The sequence below is a fragment of the Biomphalaria glabrata genome, chromosome 4 (assembly GCF_947242115.1).
Source record: "Biomphalaria glabrata chromosome 4, xgBioGlab47.1, whole genome shotgun sequence".
NCBI classification, from domain to species: domain Eukaryota; kingdom Metazoa; phylum Mollusca; class Gastropoda; family Planorbidae; genus Biomphalaria; species Biomphalaria glabrata.
The window spans coordinates 36,743,392-36,767,935 of NC_074714.1; the positions used below are offsets into that span (position 1 = coordinate 36,743,392).

At 33.0% G+C, this 24,544-nt stretch overlaps 1 protein-coding gene across 3 annotated transcripts in view; it reads left to right on the plus strand.

The window, feature by feature from the left end:
- LOC106070627 (stabilin-2-like) overlaps window positions 1–23,197 on the plus strand; it is a 71,405-nt gene extending 48,208 nt beyond the window's left edge. For all 3 annotated transcript variants that reach the window (XM_056026128.1, XM_056026131.1, XM_056026130.1), the window contains 17 exons: window positions 1,720–1,812; window positions 2,253–2,348; window positions 2,922–3,014; window positions 3,498–3,626; window positions 5,697–5,825; window positions 6,295–6,438; window positions 7,144–7,186; window positions 8,843–8,998; window positions 9,988–10,175; window positions 13,472–13,610; window positions 15,083–15,204; window positions 16,054–16,125; window positions 17,031–17,189; window positions 17,765–17,854; window positions 19,763–19,807; window positions 20,324–20,449; window positions 21,905–23,197. In XM_056026128.1, coding sequence (XP_055882103.1) covers window positions 1,720–1,812; window positions 2,253–2,348; window positions 2,922–3,014; window positions 3,498–3,626; window positions 5,697–5,825; window positions 6,295–6,438; window positions 7,144–7,186; window positions 8,843–8,998; window positions 9,988–10,175; window positions 13,472–13,610; window positions 15,083–15,204; window positions 16,054–16,125; window positions 17,031–17,189; window positions 17,765–17,854; window positions 19,763–19,807; window positions 20,324–20,449; window positions 21,905–22,027 — 1,947 coding nt within the window. In that variant the 3' untranslated portion in view covers window positions 22,028–23,197. The remainder of the gene's footprint in view (window positions 1–1,719; window positions 1,813–2,252; window positions 2,349–2,921; window positions 3,015–3,497; window positions 3,627–5,696; window positions 5,826–6,294; window positions 6,439–7,143; window positions 7,187–8,842; window positions 8,999–9,987; window positions 10,176–13,471; window positions 13,611–15,082; window positions 15,205–16,053; window positions 16,126–17,030; window positions 17,190–17,764; window positions 17,855–19,762; window positions 19,808–20,323; window positions 20,450–21,904) is intronic.
- The last annotated feature ends 1,347 nt before the right edge of the window (window positions 23,198–24,544 follow it).

The window sequence follows — 24,544 nt, forward strand, 5'->3', positions numbered from 1 at the left end:
AACAAAATATTTGGAAAATCAATTCAGATCTTTTTTTAGACATTAATAAAGTACAAATACAAATATTTCTAAATTGCATTATTGCAATATAGTAGTCTTGAATACCCTTTTTATAGTGCAAGTTTCATGCTTTTAGCATTCACAAAGCTCTAAGGTCCAATCTTTCTGATGGTCTGGTGGGGTTATCTGTAAGCAGGTTTCCTTGCTTCCTTTAGGTGCTCAGCAAACATAACTCTGTTTGACTTGGATAGAAACTCGAGCCAACTTGATAAGTATACAAGTGAGTCTTATCACTCAGCTACACATAACACACTGTATGCATTATAGCAAGATGATGCATAAATTGTTACATAAAAGTGTTTTTTTTTTTTTTCCAGTCACTTAGTTTTGAAAATATTGAACATTAGAAATAAAAAAAACTATACATTTAGACACAGAAGATATGAATATTCTTGTGTTTAATAGTTTTAAAATGTGCTAATTGGTGAGTCCCTTCACCTTTATGTACACCCCCCCCCCCCATGTAGATAAATGTTTCATTTAAGTTTGACCCCCTGTTAGAATTTATTGTGACCTCGCAAACAAATTGATGTTGTTATAAATCTAACAGGTCAAGTATTCTTTTCTCAGCTCTATATCCTCTTTTAGTCACAAAGCGACTATTGATAATTTCATGGAAATGAAATGAATTCCTGGACATTAGCTGTGGTCGGAACGATGTCACTCACATAGTTCCCCCCCCTCCATGCAGCTGATGTATCCAAAGTGATGTCAGTGCTGATACAGTTTGGGGTCAGCGGTGTCACAGGTTTCGCCAGGGTGTAGCACTGGGTTCTGCAAACTGCCTTAGGGTCTCCAGCTCCTGATTTTTCCTCAGGGTTGATTCTTTCCCATGATTGGGTATAGCTGCAAGGCAACATATTTGAATTCAGAGTTTTCCTTCTTCTAGCCATGGCTAACTAGCCCCTCCTGCCCAAAGCTTACTGGTTAAGGCACCAATTACTCACCTTTGCCCCTTCTCCTGATAGTGAGAACAGTTCTGCTGGACTCATATCTGAGCCACATTTGAATGCCAGGAGTTGGACTGGTTGTTAGAGGCTATTTGAGATGCATGCCATTAGGAAGCATTTTATAGGTTGTGGAGTGCTTACATCCATTACCACTTCCTGCAATGAAAAGCTAATGACTTACTATTCCCAGTTTAGATTGCTTAGAATAATTAACATATTCCTTTTATGTAATGTCATATTTTTTTTTGCTGGTGAATTGTTACAGTATATGTAAATCCAAACTTTGAAAAGAAATTTTAAATTTATATTTAGACTTTTTACTTTGTTACTAAATCCATGTTTTATCTTAAACCTAGAGATTAAACTAATTGCAATAAAAAATGTCTGGACATTTGAGAAGTGACACTGCAAAGACTTTCTTCCAAGCCAATTAGTTCCATGCAGTTGATGTGTTTAAAGAAAGCATCAAATACAGTTGGAATCAGTATTGTTGCTGGTTCTGGCAGTATATTGATTAACAATGATTAGCTAAAATGGATTATCACAATAGTTTGTAGAATTCATTACATGTTGCTTTTGTTTTTATTGCCCAGACAATAACTTTTCCCCACCCTCAGATTAGAGCTCCATTATTTATAGTATCTAATCTTTCTATTTGTTTTTACAAACTCTTTATGTTATATATTAGTCAGTGTCTTTGTCTTTTTAGAGCCTTCACATATTTGCCAACCATTCCAGCTTTGCTGTGATACTTGAAGGAGACATTCCAGCAGTGAATGGATTTATTCATATTGTAGACAAGGTTTGGAGAACACTTTGTATAACATGTTCTAGAGATATTCTATTATTGGTTGAGATATCTATAAGAAAAATATTTCAATTTTAAAGAGACAAGAAAAGTATAAAAAAACAACAAAAAGAGTCAAATGTTTTGTCATCAGATTTATTGGTTTTCAAAACTATGTCTCCAACAAAATCTTTCTTAGTGTTCTACATCTTTATTCACTGAATTAGCATTTTAAGAACTAAATCAAGAACAGAGGAATTGGTGGTCCCTGTAGCATCAGTCTTTGCACTAGATACGCTTTAAAGTATTGCATTAAAAACTTTTTATAATGCCAAGTCTTTTAGTTGATCCATCATTTCTCATAAGACTGTAAGTTTTGTTTTGAATACACAACTAGTCTACACTTAGTTTAGAAATGTTGACTTAACAAATTGTTTTGTGTTTTCATTGTACAGGTGTTGGAACCATTTATTCCTGACAATTCACCTCCAGCGTTAGAGAGTGCTTTAGCTTCACAACCAGACTTACAGCTTTTTTATCAGGCTTTAAAAGTTAGTTCTGTTTTTGTTGTTTTTGCAGTGTTTATATACAAAAGTGTTTAGTCAAATCCTTTTCTTTATAATTACTGTGTACTGTAAAACACATAAAAAGGTAAATATAATTTTCTCAATCAGTTGCTTATTTCTTGATAGTTATATTCAATCATAAGTAATGGAGCCCTCTTGTACTTAGAACACACACACACACTGTTCAGCAGATAGATGGGCAAGCTCTTTCCACAGAGATTTGTTGCAGCCACAGCCTCTACACAGCTAGTGCCTACACATTTTAGGTCTGTTTAGAAGGTGTGACTCCCATGATGCATTCCTGCTTTTGGCTTCATGTTATGACTGTCATTGGTAGACATGGAAGTTTGAAATCTGCACGATGCAAGGGACCTAAGGAGAAGTCAATGATGGCTCACTTATAAGGATTACATACAAACTGCACAACAGTGAGATTTCCTTGTCAAACCCAGTGTTAAAATAGCAAGTGTCTCAATTGTTCAAACAGTATGGTTTGGCTAGTAGTAGACATTTTGTTTGATCACTTCTTAATGAAACATAAATTATTTGTGTGGACAGGCTTCAGATCTGATGGACATGTTACAAGACTGGGATGAGTTTACTGTTTTTGCACCAGTCAATTCTGCCATGAAGACTATGAACACTTCCAATGTGAGTAAAATTGTTTGGCTGTTTTTTTTACTTTCCTATGTTAACAGCAAAATATATGTTTTTTTTGTAAATATTTATTGACTGCCCAAGTTCTCATGACTAATTTCAAACTCATGGGAATATGATACATTCATTGCCCTGCATAAAGAAAAACAATTCGAATTGAAATGGAGTATCTTTAGCTTTAAATAAGTTTTAATACTTTAATATCAAGAAACAGATAAATACTAACAAAAAATCTTAAACTTTGCCTAGCTATTCAAACAGAAATAAAGATACTGAAGGATAAGTAAAGAGAGAGCAATCAGTATTATAATCAGTATCATCAAACTTTGTCAGCTTTTAAGCCCCTTTTTTTCACAATTCCTTTTTTCTATACGTTTGCACTCTCTTCAGGGGTGGGTTTAAGGAAAACATTCTTATATATATATATACACACCATGCCTGTAATAGTTGAAAATGTTGCACTGCATTACTTCTCAGATGTCACAACACCTCAAGTACTACATCGTAGCTAGGAATGTGTTCACTCCAACTCTGGAGACTGGGGACACTGTTGAGAGTTCTTTGGGAAGCAAGCATCCCCTTGAGTTTACTGTCATTAACGGCAATGTAAGCATAAAATTATTATAAGATCTCAAAGTATTATTTGTTGAAAGAAACATTTCTACCAAAACTTGTTGTTTAATGTGAGTCTTTATTGTGTTTCTGTAAGTCTTTGTACTCATTACATTGCTATGGAGGTTTTTTAATACCAGAAATTTAATTTGTTAGTTTTTATGAGGGTTTATATTAAAACTTTAATGCAGCCAAATCTGCTCCCAAATCTGCACCCTTTGAGGTCAGCAGCAGTGTCAAGCAGAAATGTGTTTGGCATATTCTTCTCCTGCCTACTGCATTATGTTTACAGTGACCTCAACGAAGGTGTATTTCTCCATACAAGATCCTCTGGAAAACTCTTCAATGTGTCAAGGTTGAGGGCAAAAACCAAAGTTAGAAAGGTACTAATCAGGAAACTCTTTTACGCTGATGATGCAGCTATTTGTGCTGAATCTGATAGTCCACTTCAGTTGATAAACTGTATGTTGCATGCCAGAGGTTTGGCTTAAATATAGTCAAGCAAAACAAAAATGAGTTCAGAACTGACCACTGGAAATTGTTGACCATTTTTGTTATCTTGGCTCCATCATCTCCAAGCTGTGCTACTGGGTAAAGACATCAAGGCCATGGGCACCATGTCATGGCTGCAGAAAAGAGTGTAGGACAATACATTGCTGACTTCCAATACCAAAGCCTTAGTCTACCAGACATTGTGATGAGCACTCTGCTATACTGTAATGAAACAGGGTCAACCTACTCTTGGCAGGAAAAAAAGTTGAATATTTTCCACCTCCAATGCTTAAGGCGGATTTTTAAATTAAGATGGCAAGATAAAATAACCTTATGAGGGTAAGTAAACAGAGAGCAATCAATCTTGTAACCAGTTTCATCAAACTTTTTCAGCTTTTAAGCCCCTTCTACAATTCCTTCTATAAGCTTGCACTCTCTTCTGGGGGGGGGGGGGGGGATGAAAAAAATTCTTTTAAATATATATATATATATACCTTTTATAGTTATATAATTCCATTAGTGGCTTTAACCATTTTTCCAAAAATGCAAAAAGCAGGGTGCCACGACATCAAGGCTGTTATATACACCTTGGCTGGCTTGGTCTTGTTCACAAAATGCTGACAGTATGGTGATCTAATAGAAGGCAGGAGAGTTGCTGGTATCTAGGTATACCGATGTATACAAACACTACATGAAGCTCTTCAAAATTGACACTAACATTTGGGAAAAAGAGTCACTGGATAGATCCACATGGAGAGCAAGCATAAAGTAAGGGTCCTGGATTGCAGATCACATACACAACAGAAGTAGAAAGAAGGGTGATAGTGCAATAGTGCTTGGTGGCCTCTTTAAACACATGAAAGGGAAAAGATCATCTGTCAAGATGTAAAATACCACCGACATTTTGATCATTGGAATAGACATTATACTTTTGTCACACAACTTTTGGACAATTGTTTCTTTGATGATGCTGTGTTTAATTCAACTTAGACATGGTGTGAAGATGTATAACATTAGTCATAAAACACTAGTTTTGTAAGAGACCAAGCTGGTTAGCTCTGGAACATAATATCTTGATCCTTATCATGGGTTGAATCTGCAGTAACTTTCAAAGTAGTTGCCAATTCCTTTATTTAACCCTGTTCCATTGAGCTATACTTTAGGGTGGCAAAATAATTACATCTTATCTTTCACAATAATAGATAGCTATAAGTCATGGATTTACACGCATTGCAGATAAAGTATATTTATTGTTGCACAGGCTCCATCATAAAACTAAATTTCAGTTGGAATTCTCTATCACCATAATTCTTTTATATTATCTGTGGGGTACAATTATAGATAAAATACTCCAATTTTTCATCCAAATCTGAGGGACCCTGCAGAATATTTAGAGTGAATTTCACAGTTGTCCTCAATGTTATGCAGAATTCTTGAACAATACAGAAGGAATATTCACAATTAAAAATTATTTCTTGTTACAGATGTTTTTGTAAATGTATATTAGATTTTAAAACTGGGTCTCTTGCTCTATTTTTTAAAAATATAATTATTGAATTCATTGTCTTCCAGGTTCTAGTGAATAATGTGAAAATCATTCGATCTGACATTTTGTTTGATGGAGGTGTTTTGCACATTATAGAAGATCTGATTCATCCAGTCCTCCACTACTGTAACAACGTCTCTCTCATCATTGCCAATGTAAGTTACACATTTTAGAAGATCTGATTCATCCAGTCCTCCACCACTGTAACAATGTTTCTCTCATCATTGCCAATGTAAGTTACACATTTTAGAAGATCTGATTCATCCAGTCCTCCACCACTGTAACAATGTTTCTCTCATCATTGCCAATGTAAGTTACACATTTTAGAAGATCTGATTCATCCAGTCCTCCACTATTGTAACAATGTCTCTCTCTTCATTGCCAATGTAAGTTACACATTTTAGAAGATCTGATTCATCCAGTCCTCCACCACTGTAACAATGTTTCTCATCATTACCAATGTAAGTTGCAGAATATGTTGTCTTTGATGACATTCAGGGGTTTGTTGACTAAACCTTAAAGTTTTGATTAGTTACTTTCTAAATAAACTCCGAGACTTAAATTATCTTTATAAAACAAATTTCAATGAAACATAATTCAATAAGCTGCACATTTTTAATTCAGAGTTCCTGTGCGTCATGTGACATATCAGACATTGCTGGCCTATGTCCTGTTGGCTTTGTACCTGTTATGCCAATTTTCAAAATGTCCTGTTCCCTCGACCAATCAGTGAAGGGATGCCAGATTTTGTGTGAAAAAAAGGAAACAGTAAGAAATTTATTAGTAGAATAAAACTTAATTCTTCAACTTTTCTAATCAAAGACAGGATGGTTTTCACTGCCATTGTAGATAGTCTTGATTTTATTAGTACTTTGGTTTGAGCAGTCACTATGAACTGACCTAAGGGCCTCTTGGACCTTATGTTACTTAAAGTTATTCACACCTCATGAACTATTATACTGCAAGTATGTTTTTCTTTTTTTTTGGGGGGGGGGGTGGAAAGGGAGGGGGGGCTGGTTCTCTTTTTTTCTACACCAGACTTTGGAGGTTGCTGTTTGTATTTATTGAATTAGCTCTATACTGACCTGTACGCTTATCCTTTGTACTGAATTGTGTCTTATTGACCATCCATAGTTAATCACTTGTGATTATTAACTGACATCTAAGGCAATAGACTTTGAAAAGAGCTGTCTCAAAATGAAGCTAATGTGAACTTATGTTAAGAGATTTGATAATCATTTTGTACAATTAAAGATTTCTGTTGTATTTATGTGTATTTTTCTGTTGTGTTGTCTTTATATGAGAAACGAGTCCTTGTAATCACAACAAATTTCCGTAAGGATCAATAAAGCAGTCTTAGTCTTAGTCTTAGTCTTTACAATTAAAAAAATAAATATTCTAAAACACTATTGGCTTTATTGATTATATAAAACTCCAATACAAATATCCTAATGAATATATCAATCTTTTCAGATTTTGCAGTGTTGTGATGGCTACTATGGAGCCAGTTGTGATGGTAATTTGTTTTTCCCACATCATTATTCATTCGCATTGTTAATTTGCTCATGTTCAGTATTCAATTATAAACATTCAAACCTGAAGTAGTGAATACAAAAATACGTATGGGAAACTGTTATGGGATTTAGGGAAAAGGGAGATATCCTAATTAATCTGGTAGAGTGCCTTAGTGGTTTTGTGCTTGAAATGTAAAAAACTTGAAAAAAATACTTAAAAAATTTAGACCAACAATAATAAATCTTTGTGATTAAAAATATTTTTACCAATTGCTTTTGTTTAGCATTAGCTTTCTCACTACGCTATGATCCTATCACTTGTCTCACTACGCTATGATCCTATCACTTGTCTCACTACGCTATGATCCTATCACTTGTCTCACTACGCTATGATCCTATCACTTTCTCACTACGCTATGATCCTGTCACTTGTCTCACTATGCTATGATCCTGTCACTTGTCTCACTACGCTATGATCCTGTCACTTGTCTCACTACGCTATGATCCTGTCACTTGTCTCACTACGCTATGATCCTGTCACTTGTCTCACTATGCTATGATCCTGTCACTTGTCTCACTATGCTATGATCCTGTCACTTGTCTCACTATGCTATGATCCTATCACTTGTCTCACTACGCTATGATCCTGTCACTTGTCTCACTATGCTATGATCCTATCACTTGTCTCACTACACTATGATCCTGTCACTTGTCTCACTATGCTATGATCCTGTCACTTGTCTCACTATGCTATGATCATGTCACTTGTCTCACTACGCTATGATCCTGTCACTTGTCTCACTACGCTATGATCCTGTCACTTGTCTCACTATGCTATGATCCTGTCACTTGTCTCACTATGCTATGATCCTGTCACTTGTCTCACTATGCTATGATCCTGTCACTTGTCTCACTACGCTATGATCCTGTCACTTGTCTCACTATGCTATGATCCTATCACTTGTCTCACTACACTATGATCCTGTCACTTTTCTCACTATGCTATGATCCTGTCACTTGTCTCACTACACTATGATCCTGTCACTTGTCTCACTATGCTATGATCCTATCACTTGCCTGGACCAGTTGAGAAAATAAGTGGGGGGGGGGGGGGAAAGGATATCTGGGTGAATTTTACAGTAATCCTTTTTTCTAAAGCTTTTATATAAAAAAAAAAAGTGGAACGACCTGAATTCAAACTCAAGACTAACTAACCACTGTGCTAGTGAGGTGTGTATGAAAATAGAAGATTGTAACTAGTTTGTTTCAAACTTACTTTAAAGTGGTGACCTATAAAGGGGACTAATTCAGCTTATACTAACTTATTATACCACCACCTCAGTCAAGTACAATTTCATTCTATTGTTCAAGATACCATACAGAATTAGTCACCAATAGTTAATTAACAAATTGGTAAATTTTTTTATTGATTCTTTTGTTGTCAGGTGAAAGAAATAATTATGCAAAATTTCAGCTTAATCTGAGATTGGGTGTTGGAGAAATAACGTGTACAAAATTTTTACCAGACAGACAGAGAGATTGTGTTGATATAAGCTTTGTAAAAAAAAAAAAGGTTGGAAAAGACTGTTGTATTGAATGTTAAGTTTTTTGTTGTTTTTTGAACATTTAAAAACTTTGTAGTTGTCTCTGTGGCTCAGCGTGTCCTGGAGGTCCTGAGACACCTTGCAATGGGCATGGTGTGTGCTCTGATGGTAGTACTGGAGATGGACACTGCAGCTGTGATATTGGCTATGTTGGTCAGAACTGTGGTCAGTGTTTGCAAGCCAATATGACACCACCATTTTGTACCGATTGTGAGTAGTCCAATCTTTCAAGTGAGCACATACTAAGAGAAATGGTTTGATAACATATTTTATGTGTTCTCAATTAGCCCAAATAGTGTCTCAAGCTTTCTATATAAAACTACTCACAGACATCATTTTTCTATTATATTAGTGGACTCAAAGTTTTGTTTTGGCAACATCATCATAAATATGTCTACATTATATTATTGGGCTGTTTAAATTTTAAGTTCTATCTATTTAAAAACCTGTAACAGTTGATTTGATGGGGAGATTATATATTGTTACTGAGAGTCTAAAGTAATGCATGTTAAGCTTGTCTTGTTAAAAGAAAGAACACTTGTTTTATTTGCCATATAATGCCCTAATAAATCTTGGCCTTATGATTTCATTCTGCATCACTAGATCTATTAAATAAGCTACAAATAGAACAAAAATTAAGAAAGATGTTCTATTTTAGTGTTACCAAAAAATAAGCCTCGTCAATGTTTTACCATGCTCACTTCTGCAGTATTTTATGGTTTCAACATCTTTCTCTAGTTTGGCAACCTGAACGTTAAAAATAATTTAAAAAATGGCAATAAACACCTTTTGGAGAAAAATATTAAGAAAGCAAAAGAGATTTTAACCCAAAAAAATTTTTCGATTAAAAGTCTCAACATTTTACTATCACAGAGAACATACAAGTCACTGATGATAAAAACAAGCAGGCACAAGAACTCTTATGTTTTCATGGCAATTAAATTATAGAATAACAGCCAACTTTTTAATGCAAACACTTGTAAAATTGAGATATAAATGTGCATTTCTTTTGCCATCTTTGTAGTGTTTTTGTTATGCACCGTTGTAAGACAAGATTCCTCAAGCATTATTAAGACATTTTGTTTTACCCTTATTATGCTTGTTTTAATTGGACGCAGTAAAAGTGTTTGTTTACATTTTTTAGTTAATATAAAATAAATAAAATATGATCTGTAAAGGAATAACATTACAATTCACAGCCATGGGCATAGCTAACTGTAGCTATATGAATGGTAACTGCAGCCAGAATGCTGAGTGTACTATCACCAAGTCTGATCCTAGTTGTCGATGCCGTCCAGGCTACATTGGTGATGGCTATAAGTGTAGCTCTCCCTGTGACACCCCACTGGCTGGCAAATGTCATCAACAAGCACAATGTGTCTTTAATGTAAGTGGGTTTATAATGTGGGTTATTTAATGTAATTGGGCTTATACTAAGTTCTTAAAAGTAGTGAGTTTGAAATGTAAATGAATTTTTAATGTAAGAGACTTCTTAAAGGAATTAATTTTTAGTTTGTGTGTGTGGGCACATGTAAATGTTAAGTGTTGATGTAAAACTAACAAAATAAAGAAACCCTGAAGTTGACATAAATGAAATGAATAATCATGATATTTAGCAGTATCGATCCTTTTATCTAAGAAATTTGAATTAGAAAACTTTTGAACAGTATTTGTGTATGTATGTAATAGGAATTATATCTGTGTGTTGACTAGCTTATCTTATCTTATCTTATATAATACAGACGTTACTTCAAAAAAGAAGATGATTACGTCCTATGCGTCATGCATTTAGTCATGCATATTAACCAGTGACTTAAATTCTGCCAAGTCACTGGTTTTCCTGGCTAGCTCAGGCAACCCATTCCATGCTCTAATAGCACTAGGGAAGAAGGAGTATTTGTAGAAATTTGTCCTAGCATATGGGACGAGGAATGTGCCTTTATCTTTGTATCTTTCAGAGTATTTTATTAAATTTTGTTTTTGTATTTGAAGATTATGGTTCAGTGTTTTATGTATAATTGCTACTTTACTTTTGAGTCTTCTGTCCTGAAGGCTTTCTAAATTTAGTGATATTACTAAAGGTGTTACTCTAGTCAAATGTGAATATTCTTTTGTTATGAATCTCAATGCTCTATTTTGTGTATGTTACAGTTTCTTAATGTTTTCTTGAGTTGAGGGGTCCCAAACGGAGGATGCATATTCTATTATTGGCCTAGCCAAGGTTAAATAACATTTTAGTTTTATGTCCTTATTTGATTTATAGAAATTTCTTTTAATAAATCCTAATGCTTTGTTTGATTTTTTGTAGTTTCATCAATATGTGGATTCCATGACAGTTTTTCATTTATTATAACATCTAGGTATTTTGCGTTTTTAGTCTGTGTTACTGGTTTGCCATGAATAAGATAAGTGGAATTAATTTGTTTTAGTTTTTTTGTTACTCTTAACAACTGACATTTTTCTGGGTGGAAAGACATGCTCCAATTTGATTCCCATTTCTGTAATTCATCTAATTCTCTTTGTAAATTATCTGTGTCTTGTGTTGTTTTTATTGTTCTATATATTATGCAATCGTCTGCAAATAATCTAACTTTTGTTCCTGAAGTAATGCAATTTGGTAAATCATTTATGTAATTTAAAAATAGTAGTGGACCTAAGACTGTTCCTTGAGGTACACCTGAGTTTACTGTTATCGGTGTTGATTTAGAGCCATTTATTATTATATTACAGTTTGTTCTCTCCCTATCTGAAAATCTTTAATCCACTGATGCAGTGGACCATTAATGCCGAAATATTTTAATTTTTTAAGCAAACTATGGTGGTGAACTTTGTCAAAAGCCTTAGAAAAATCTAGTAAGATAGCATCTATTTGTTCACTATTATCTAAACCTTTTGAAAAATCATCAATTAGTCCTCATAGTTGTGTTTCACATGATCTATATTTCCTAAAGCCATGTTGGTATGGTGTGAGGACATTATGTTTGTCTAAGTGGCTTATGATGTTGCTACATATTATGTGTTCTAGGATTTTACATGTGATGCTGGTAAGTGATACTGGTCTGTAGTTTCCTGGGTCAGATTTTTCTCCTTTTTTAAATAGGGGGGTGACATTAGCTTCTTTCCAGTCCTTGGGTACTCTGCCCTGGTTAAGTGAAGCCTGAAAGAGTATTTTGAACACTGGGGCTAGCTCATTGCTTAGTTCTTTGAGTAATCTAGCTGGAATACCATCAGGTCCAGACGCTTTATTTGGTTTGGTGTTGTCTAATAGTTTTTGAATTCCATTTTCTTGTACTACTATATCTTCTATGTTGTCTACTTGGTTCAAATTCAATAATATGTCTTTGTCTCCTGGGGCTGAGAATGCTGATGCAAAGTATTTGTTTAGAATGTTTGCTTTAGTTTCATTATCATTATGTATTATGTTATGTTCATCTTTTAATGGCGCTATGCCTGTTGTTTCCATTTTCTTAGACTTAATGTATGACCATAGGTTTTTGTTGTTATCTTTAGATATTACATTGTTTATGTATTCACTCTGCAGCTGTCTGCTTACTTTTTGGGTTAAGTGTTTAATTTTTATATACTTTTTGTAAACTAAAAGGAATAGCAATAAACAAAATTACCAGCTTGAGCAAATATGGAGAAAAATGAATAGACATATATACACAGATACCTATGTTGGTCCTATGCCACTTGTCTCTAGAGGGTTTAAAAAAATCTTATTTAGGTGAGTTTGCTCCAGAAGATGGGTGAATTCAGCGTAGATTGGAATAAATAGAAAATTATCTCAAAGTTCAAATTGATGCACCCAAATTCATGGAGACAAAATCAAGACTGATGAAAGAAAGAATGATTCACTAATGAAGATAAAGGAAAAGAAAATCCTAAGGCGCTATGTTATCAGTGGAATTGTCATGATTCTTCTAATAGTCCTTATCTTTTATCTTATTTCTCTTAGTTTTTAATAATAATGCACTCCAAAGAATATATCATAATCCTCTTTCTCAGTTCATCGCAGTTTGGTGAGAAGATAAATAAATCTTTGATGCTATATGTGCAGGATAATGTTGACATCTTCTAGATAAACAGAACCATATTAACTGAAAACAATATATCTCGAGTGTTATTTCTTACTTATATTGCTGGATTTCTCTGCTAAGCTACGTCTGCCATCGACAGGCTAGAAAATGTCAAACCCTAAACCCATCAATTTTATATTTTTGTCAGCATAAAGTTTTATTGTTCTAATTATTTCTTGTAGATTACCACTATGCTAAATTTTAGTTATCACATTAAATGGTTGCTTGAAGTCAAAGTCTAAACTGGCACCATTACACAATGACACAAAAATGTATTGAATTGGATATATCCTCAGGGGATAATATGACACAGGGAGAAAGTCATGGGGATTAAGTGACCGGAGATGTAGTAACCAAGATTCATCTGTAACATATACTAGTAGGACTAGAGTAGTATTGTTATTGAGAAGTGAAAAAACAAACAAAAATAAGCACTCTCATTGGAGTTTAGTGTTGGCTTTAGATTTTAAAAGTCTATTTACTAGAATATTATTTCAAAGGTTTTAATTGTTCAAATATTGGTCTGACTACTACTTAAGTAATCTGTTTGATTTATTCAATGCAGTTTTTTAATTTAGCCATCACACTTGCTATTCATTGTCAGGACTCTGTGGGAGCCATGAGTTGTGTTTGCAACACAGGTTACTATGGTAATGGAACTTGGTGTACAAGATCATGTCTGATCAACAATGGGGGATGTGATAGAGACCGAGCTAAATGTACTGACTCTGACATCACAGGCGGTAGGAACTTTTACTTTGTATTAGTTTAGACTTGTCTAATTTTTGACTCTAATTTTTTACTCTTATGTATTAGTTTAGACTTGTCTAATTTTTGACTCTTATGTATTAGTTTAGACTTGTCTAACTTTTGACTCTTATGTATTAGTTTAGACTTGTCTAACTTTTGACTCTTATGTATTAGTTTAGACTTGTCTAACTTTTGACTCTTATGTATTAGTTTAGACTTGTCTAACTTTTGACTCTTATGTATTAGTTTAGACTTGTCTAACTTTTGACTCTTATGTATTAGTTTAGACTTGTCTAACTTTTGACTCATGTAAAATAGGAAATGTTTGATAGGCCATTGATTTGGATAGTCTTTTGTTTTGGGCACTCCCTCAGAAATGAAGATTATTAAATCCTAACCTAAACCTCCTGTAGGATGGCAGGGGGAAGGGATGACAGTTGGCAGGTTTCCAACCATTGTGATGAGAGTCTAAACTGCATACCTCATGACTATTAATAAAACCTTTGTAAATAGATCCAAACTACTATTGAAAAAAAAAGGTTGTTGATTTTAAATCTTGAAATACTGTCCGGTTCCAGTTGAAAAAAAAAAGAAAGAATGAAAAACATTGAAGGAAAATAATTCTAATATTTGTTTCATTACTGTTTGTATTACTTTTAAAAAACTATATGAAATTTATTTATCACATCTCTAGCATGATTGGTAAGGCCTAGAACTTACTATCTGTACTCCAATTTCATGTTTAGACATCTGAAATAAGAGATAAATGGGAATTAGTTTCTGTGCTGCATTTAGGCACTCTGAAACAAAGCTCAGATCAAGTGAAATCTTGAATTACAAATTCCTATTCTCCAATAGGAGTCAAACTTAATCCCCATAGTTAGGGCTAAGAAGTTCATGCCACCCTGCCATTCACTCAAGTTAGCCAATCTTATCTTATCTTTTAAATTAGAGATGTTACTTTTCTTTTGTCTATGTGTCAGTCTAGTCATGCATGTTAATTGATGACTTAAAATCTGCCATTTTTTGGTTTTCCTGGTTGATTCCAGCAACCCATTCCATGCTCTAATAGCACTATGGAAGAAGGAGTGCTAAAGCAAATTAGCCCTAGCAAATGGAATAAGAAATGTGTCTTTATCATTTTGTCTTTCTGAGTATTTTATAGCCAATAATTAAAAGATTTCCTAATATATTTGAAAGATATAATCATGATTTTCAAAAAACAAGTTATTCAAACCGAAATTTCTGTATTTTTCAAGCATTGGAAATATTTGTATTCATTTTAGTAGAATCTTCTTTGGATATATTTGCATTAATTGTAGCAGAATCATCTTTGGATATATCTGTATTCTAGTAGATTCTCTTTGATTTGATTCTCTTTGATTTGCAATTTTCAATCCATATATTTACTTCCTTAATTTTGCGTTGTCTTCTCTTTTTACATGTTAATATTGTTTTGTACCAGGTCATGTCTGTACTTGTAATGATGGGTATGTGGGCAATGGAACAATATGTAATAAAGATATAATAGATGCTGTTACCAGAATACCTGTACTAAGTAATTTCAATAACTGGCTAAATAATAAGGTATATATTTCCACTTTTTTTCATGACACAAATAAACAAAAAATTGCCATAGACTGCTGTTAAAATTAGGAAAATATAATTAATACTTTTTTGTTAAGTGTCACTGATTACAATGCCATAACATATTGAATGCAACTTAAAATATGTGTTGGTTCATAAGTCTTTCTGCATAAATGAATAGATCTGTAAATGTAGACATATCGCTTTAATTGCATACTGTTTTTAAGTTGTCCTTACAATGCATAATAAATTATGAAAAACTTTATTTTCAAATCTGACAGTTTGAGAAATACAAACCTATTCTAAAATAGTATCTTTATGGTAAAAAGTTTGTACACATCATTTCTCCCACACCCAATCTCAGATTAAGCTGAAAATTTGCACAATTATTTCTTTTACCTAACAACACAAGAATCTATAACAAAAATCAAACAATTAGTTAATTAACTATTGTTAATTAATTATTTTGTTGGGTATCTTGAACAAGGGAAATAAATCATAGTTATGTGGTGGTATAAATTGAATTAGTCCCCTTGAGGAATCTTGAGACCTGAGTGAACAATTTTTTATGCATTTAAAAAACGATCATGTAAACATTCACCAAGATACCACATTCATCCCTCCAACTTTCATTAACTGGTCCAGACATAGGATCATAGCGCATTAAGGAAGTTAATAGCTAAGCAAAAATTGCTAAATATATTTCTATCACACAGATTTATATGTCTAGGTCAATCATACATTCAATCATATGACTGAAACAAACTAATTGATAGAATTACACTACAAGCTTTTGGTGGGTTTTTTTTTAAGTATTTGTTGTAAAATGTTTTTGTTGTTTCTGGACAGGTTAAGTCTAATAATGGCAAAGAAAGATTATCAAAAATGCAAAATGTGACATTGTTTGCTCCAGTTAGTAAGGTAATCATTTTTTTTCTTTCCTTCAAGCTACACATTATTTCTATTAAAAATATGTCATTTATTTTGTGTTTATGTTTAATTACATTTTTTTTTTAAATTCCCTTTTCAGTCCTTGTAGTCTATATTATAGGGCAGATGATGTAAAGGTCATCTGCTTCTGTGGCCTACGGTTAATGAGGGTGTCATGTGGCCAGCACAACAACCAACCGTTTTTACTTTTCCCCAACTAATGTTAGGTACCTATTAGAGCTGGGTGGACTCAGAGGCGCCTGAAGATCCCGAAAATAAAAATCCCAGTCTTCACCAGGATTTGAACCCCGGTCCCTGGTTTGGAAGACAATTGTTTTACCATTCAGCCACCATGCCAACGTTTATGTTTAAATGATGAGCCAATTTTTTTAGCCTTTTTTTTATCTGTTGAACAAGAATCAAGCTCTTTAAAAAAATGTATTTGCACTTTTATCTTTTTACTCAAATTAAAAAAAAATGATTTCTCTTTTTTTTTATTCAAACTAACTTTATGTAATCATTGTTCTTTGCTTATAATGATGTTGATGACAAAGTTTGACATCTTGTCGAGAGTTCTAATTGTGTTGAGTTTAGCTATTATATCAAACATTGCCAACAGGAACCAAAGGAGGAAATACCGTATGCTTTTTAACTTCAAATATTTAATTTACAAATGGGGCTCAGCCTACGGTGATGAGAAACTTGTCTTGTCCTAAGCAGTATCAAAGTAGGGTCTTCTGTTAATTCTTTCTACTAGCTAACAAGCATAATGTTTTTAATCTACCACCATGCCAAGAAATTCCAGATGAAGCTATTTTTTTGCCCCCCATACTATTATATCACTAAATTATGTCACTAAATTACGTCACTATAACAGTTGCATTTTCTCTGTTAAGAACTGGGATAGGCTGGAACTACTTGACCTTGTAATAATTGGTCAGTACATAAGACTGTCATCAGATAAGACCAAAGACAGCAATGTGGTCAACAAGGATGACTCATTTAAGTCAGAAAGTGGTAAATTTATCAACATCACTGTACAAGAAAATGGGCAGGTAATGTGATTGAAGTGCTTTATTAAATAATAACTTAAGCTACAGAATTAAACTTAGTATTTTGACCTCCCCAAAAATCACTTCATTCTAAAAAAAACTTTTTTTAAAACTTCATGTCTAAAAGAAATTTGATTGTTATATTTTTTTATATTTTATATTATTTTATTGTTAAAAGGCTGAACTCTCTTGAGTTTCCTCAAGTTGGAATCCTAAAATCTTAATATGACTTATAAACTTCGTTTTCATAGAATATTTGAGATGGAAATAATCTATGAATGCTTTTATAGGCAATGGAAGCTTATCCCCACCAACACTTGAGACAATAACAACCTTGAAATTTTATTGAAATATCACTAAAACTTACATCTCAGAGATTGTGTTACAATGTTGTCAAATGTCACTACTTATTTTTGATGAGGGGGGCCCCCAAATGAGTGGTTTTTTTACATTAAATATTTAATATTGCCCAAAATGCAGGGGCCTCTAAAGAGCCCCAGACGATGGAAAATTCCTAGCTATGCCCCTGTGTCATATAATAGTACAGTATATTTCATATCACATTTGTTGAATTCCAGATATTTGTCAATGAAATTGCAGTAGTTGAAAGTAACATAGAAACTACCAACGGAATAATTCATTTAACAGCAGAATCTATTTCAGAATATGTAAGTCAACTTTTAGTTCTCCTTTTATCCTCTCTTCCACAGTTTGCCTCTATTTTCTGGTCACCCTATCTGTGGTGACATAGCAGCCAGGGCACAAGGGGCTCATTTAGGCGGGGCCCATGGCTTAAAGGAGCCCATTGGGGCTGTTGATAGTTGCTTATTACTTCTAAGAAGATGTAGAAGGATTGAAAAATTTTGAATGAAGGAGGGGGGGTGTGCAATATTATTGCCTACCTGGTCTTCAGTCTATATCCTTACCAACTCATTCTCAGTCTTTGTTCTTGTTAGATTTGTTAAAGTCTTCTGATCATATGAAATAAACTATTTATCTCTGAAAATATGGCAGAAATTGCTTATTTGCTTTAAGCAATGAAATGGGCTGTAACAATAAGCAGAAAACAAGAAAAATATTTTTTTAAATCCTTTAGAAAACAAAGCTTATCTTGGGGAAAAAATTCCACACTTACACTTATATCTCTCAGTAATGTAGAAATTATTTCCCTAATTTTATATCAAACAAAAGAATTAATTGGCCAATTGGTTAATTTTTTTTATTGATTCACGTATGTTTGTAAAATGTTTTACATGTTTCTGATGTTCCTTCAGAGTTTAAGATAATTTACTTCCAGCAGGACAACGGGGGTGGGAGTGGGCAGGGTTTGAACCTGGGACCATCGTTAGTCAGAACAACAGTTCAGCGCACAAACCGCATAACCATGCAGCTATCCATGCTTTGTTAGGTAAAATAAATAGTTGTTTAAAATTCAATTTGATCTGAGAATGGGTGTTTTCAATTATTTAATTATATTTAGCAGTATCTGTGAATACTGAAGGATTAATTTCCCTTGCTGTTATCAATATATAATTAATTGCCAGTAAGTAATTGAATAATTGGTCATTATTAGTGGACACTAATGCAGCTGCAATTCAATACTAAACATAAATATAGTAATGATGAAAACAATGTTAAAATAGTGGGGACAGCTATAAAAGGAGAAAACATAGGCTGTTATCAGGGGGTATAACAAAATAATTTCTTTATGAAGTACTTCTCCACTAGTCAAAGTGAATTATAATGTTAATAATACTAAAATAGAGTACAAGAAAGGGGAAGGGGTAACAGTAAAGGAATCCTGACATCATAAATATATATATATATATATATATATATATACACATTCATTCATTGAAAGTCTCCATAGTAAAATAAAGATAATAAAATATTATTTTACTAAAGTAACATTGTGTGGTCAGCATGTATGATCATGGTACAGTGTAAATATTTTTAATATATATATATAAGGTCAATTATCAAGACTTATTCATTGCAAAGGAGTTAAATATTTACAAAAAAATATGTTACAGTGAAATGAGCTGAAGGAAAAATATGACAGATATCCTAAACATAGAAGTTGATTTATGAAAGTTTAAGTTCCCATATCATCTGAATACTGTTGAGAGTTGTATAGCTTTGAAATCTCAGGAGATCCAGAGCTACTAAATGTCCCAGCAGTATCCAATATTGATGAATATCCTATTCTTTGCTCGGAAGTAGCATCACCAGTGAAAGCACTGAAAAAGGAAAAATCAGTCGGAGTTGACAAAATTCCTGGTAAACTTTACAGGCTGGAATAGAAAACATGATAAACATACTTTTTAAGATTAGCAACAAGATCTGACAGTCAGGAGAATGGCCCAAGCCCTTGACCACTTGAATCACTCATCATCACCCTTCCAAAGAAAATGGAAGATAGAAATTGAAGTGAAGGGGATTGATATGTCCACGTTGCTTAATATACCCCGAGTGACTGAATAGAAGATTTTCTGACCATGGGAGTTTAGAGATGGCATCAGTAGGATTCGCAATGTTATAACATGTACATCATATTATATTTGTTTGACATTCAGGTGGATGTAAGAGCAGAAACAAGTAGAACAAAGGACAAATCAAAGGTAACTTTAGGAATCAGAATACATATTCATTAGTAATTGGATTTTGGAACAATGTATTATTATCAAATTTCAATGATTATTTCCTTAAACATTGTATTTGCTTCATATCGCTACAATGTTTTGTTATATTGCAATAGTTTTACATTTTAAATTATATAAAATTAAAAGTGATCTTTAGTGTTTTCAATCACTAAAAAGTTGTTTGATCTTTATTTTAATCTTTGCATATCTACAGAGAGCCATAAAATGGGGGTGATACGACTGCTTAACTCTTTCTCTCCGTAATTATTTACCACATTTTGGTTGAATAAACCTTAGTATCGTCAGTTAGGAGAGAAAGAGTTAAAATATCATGCTATTATTTTACTGCATTGTTAGGCCACCAAAAGTATTGTCTTCATTGTCATCTAAACAACTGTAAACCATTTGAAACTCAACCAAAACAAAGTTTTAATATACTTTTTCTTTTTTTTTCTCTTTCTCTCCCCCCCCCCCCCCCCCCCCATGACTCTTCAGTCTATCATCATTATAGTAACTGTAGCTGCTGTTGTCATTGTGGCCTTAGTAGTTATTGTGGCATATGTCATACACAGAAAGAAATATGAAACAATTCTTCAAATATTCAAAAAGTCAGATGGTGTGGTAAGTCATTGCTTTAACAAGTGTTTGTATTGTGCTTTTTTAAAAAGAATGTTTTGGTAATGATTCATTAATTATTACTATTTTATAATGTATAAATAAATTCTCTTATTTTTTTAGTAGAATAACATTTTGTCAATAACGAAATCACTTCTTTGGTCCCCATTAAATATTATCTGGAAATATTTTCTCATTTAGCCATCTAGAAAAGGATTTAATTAAATTGGAATTCATACTAATTGTTTAACACTGAAGCTCACATGGTATTTCATTGCTATAGACATTTAGATCCAATGAATACTTACATTTGATCTTAGTAGCAACATTAGTAAAAAAATCTCTTAACTTCAGGACAAACCAAACATAACTTAAATAAATAACCCAAAAGGCACAAGTTATTTGGTCATGTTACTTTTTATTTCCTCCATGGTAACGACCATGAAACTGGCTCAAGCCATTTTTTATTCATAATTGCATTAAACATTATCTATGTCTTTAAAAAAACATAGTAACCTGGCTTGTAATTTGGTCAACATTTTTTCTTTATGAATGTCCTAACCATTGTACCAATTTCTGACCATTTCCTTGGACCATACTCGTTGACAAGTGTCATATAGAGAAGATACATCTAACATAGCTCTTCCTCCTTTGTGGTCATTTCTCATTTCCTATGATCTCAAAGATGGCTATAAAGTCCAATCCTCGCTTTAAAAAGCCAGTCACATACATGGCATGGGTATGTTGGTCTACTGCAGATAGCCTGCCTCTTCTCTCAGCCTTATATTAGCTCTGCATTCTTTCATGCTGGCCGATCTCCTTGCCTCATATCTTGAGAGTCAGACAATCACGGCTTCACGTCATGTGGAGCGATCGAGAGCGAGTGTTTCCCAGTCACAAATGTCAATATCACACTCTTTGAGGGAGCTCTTAAGCATGTCTTTGTAAAGCATGTGTTGACCCCCCCCCCCCCCCCCCCCCCCCCCCCCGAGATGGCTTTCCTTCACACAGCTCCTCATAAGAAGTCATTTGGGAAAGTGATGTTCTGCATACGGACTACATGTCACTGTGACAAGACATGCTTAAATGTTTAAAACTTATATTTCCTTAATAGTTATGTTGTTGATTGAAATGTAACTCATCATTTAAATTTTCAGGGATAGAAGATTTTTTTATTTTTTTTTACACTTATAGTTACATCCCATAGTTGTTGTTTTTTTTAATTTCATTTGTAAAAAAAATAATTTCATGAAAAAATCATGAAAAATTTTGGCCTATTTTAAATAATGGCACATTGTTTAATTTCACTTTGTCCTGCTGTAAACATTTTCATTTCTATTCTATATTGGTTTAGTTTCTTGAAGGTTAAACTACTAACATCTCATCCTGGTAGATTTCAATATACTTGCTAATTTTATAAACCTTTCTTTTAGTCAATCAATAAATCTTATTTCTTTTCAGGGCTCAGAAAGTAACTTATCTTTTGCTCGACTTTCTGCCCAAGAGGAAGACAGTGATTCTTTCAAAGATGCAGATGCTTCAAAGTATGATAACCCTGTTTACACTGATGCTGATGTGATTTAATGCCTTTTTTTTTTCATTTCACCATTTTATCTTTCTTTCATGTTGTGGTTTTATACTATTTTTGCTTCAAATATTAATGAAATGAGCGACACAATATCATGTCATAAAGTCATTCACTTGAAGCTCTAGTTTAAGAAAATGCTGTCACATTCTCAGCCATACTTTTTTTATATTGATTTCTGGAATTATTTTTCTGATTCCATCTGTTCTTGTTGTTTCTAATTTTATGTAAGGTAGGTTTAAAGAAAAAATCTGTTTACTTTATTATTAATAAATAATGCCAGCTTCACTCATCACTGTTCATGCTTCATTCTTGTATGGATAAATTTTAATCTCTTCAAGAGATTATCAAGAGAATCTCTTAGAGTTTGGTATATGGTACAAGTAAACTCATTTGGTCATTCTGCTAGTCTGTAGTTTTGACATAAGATGCAGGTATTTGTTACTGCTGAGCAATTATAGTTTAGACTCGGAGACAAATTTTTTTCTGATAAAGTTTTATCTTAAGATTACCATAAATTAAATATTGAAGTAACAGGTGGATTGGTTAGACCTGTCCATGATGCATAATAATGATTTAAATTGGGTCATGGGGGTATGGAAAGTTTGAATTGTGACATCTACATTGCAAATTACAAGATAGTTTTTTTGATATTTTGGGTTTTGGCACATCAACACAATTTAGGCGTAATGAAGTGACCCATAGAAACCATAATGTAAAAATAAGTATCATTGAGTAGACTTGACTGTTTCATGTCTAGTTTGTGATCTCAAGTGGTATCAGAACCTTGACCTTAGCTTTAAATGTAAAGGCTCATCCATCTAGATGCTTTAAAATGATGTGTACATTTATCTGTATTAATCATTAATGCTTTATCATTTATAATTCTTGTTTCACTTTCATGAATGTATAGAACCCTCTAGTAGGTTACTCTAGGTGGGTATCTATATATGTTTCATATATGTTTTCAAATGTATGAATACGCTGCTAGGGAAGTGAATGTCAGGAATAAAAGGCTCAGAGAATATTGTATTTTGCTGTGCTCAGTTGAGAAAGTGTTTAACTACTTCTTATTTTTAAAATACGTTATGCAAATATTTTTGAATGCCTTAGCCTCACCTATGTTTCAAAATAATGATCATGTCAATAAACTGTTTTGTTCAAACTTTTTATTTTATTTTTTTATATTTGACATTTTCTGTCATTTGTTTTTGTGCTTTAGTGAATCATCCATTTTTTTTTTTCTTTTAGATGTCCATGGGTACAATGAGATTTCCTTGTAAGAAAATACAAATTAAAGCAAAATAAAACTTAAAACATTTAATAGGTTTTCAATGTAATCAATGTTGAGACACACAAAATAAAAACAATACAGTTGAGAGAGTAGATTCATCAAACAATTGAAGATCTAGAGAATTCAAAAGTGTATCTATATATGAAGTAACAAATCACTGAATGGTATCTTACAGTGCACTGAGAATGTTAGATAGTATATATACAATATGTACATTTAAATACACTTGAGTATCTGGAACACGTCTTATCAGTGTTGACAATAAGTATAAACAGCATTAGGGAATGACACTAGTGAGCCTTAGCTTAATAAATGTTGAACACACAGTACAAATAAACAACATGTAAATGTCTGTTATCATGTGAGCAAACATTAGTTGTGATTATAGACAAAAATAAAAGTTCAAACTTGAAAACAACATAAAATTTGGAAATAAAAAGCAATTCACTGAGTACCTGGACTATGTTTGTAGATTCACTCAATAATACAAAAACGCTATAAAAAAAATAAACAAACCTCATATATAAATACATATATATGTATGTCTTGTGTGTGTAATTTAAAATTAAAGTAATTCAAACATTCTGTTCTTTTGTTCCAATTGTCTGTCAATGGTCTAGTTTTAGCTTTCTAACACATTGTTATTCTTAATTCTCTTTCTTTAATCTTTCTTTTGAATCATTTGCAGTAATTCCATTTCTTGACAAGATTACTTATAACTTATGCAATCAAAGCAAAGGTTTTTAAATGGTTTGGAATGTTGATATAGATTCATCAGACACTTTTTTTTGTTGCTATTTTTTACAGGATGTTGATTTAGATCAGCACAACTTGGGTAATGTCTTGCCCACCCAGGATGGTTATTAAATAAACTAGAAAATAAGCTCTTTTTGTATACGTCCGAAAAGAATATTGAAACAGAATATTTAATAGTTTTTAAAAAAATTCTAATTTTATACAAGGTAGCTTTGAAATTCCTCGAACCCCTAGAGCAATAATGTTTACTTTTACCATTCCAAGTCTATCTTTAAAAAAAGTTTGTCCATTTATGTTTTGTAGAAACTTAAAAAAAAAAAAAAGTAGGGCAATGCATTCCTTGTGTTTGCCTGACCTCACAAACATGTCAAACCTGATGGAATGAAATATAGACTTCAAGGTCACCTTAAGAGTCACATGATTCACATCTTGCAGAAAGCTGTCTGCTACATGTCTCCTCCACAGT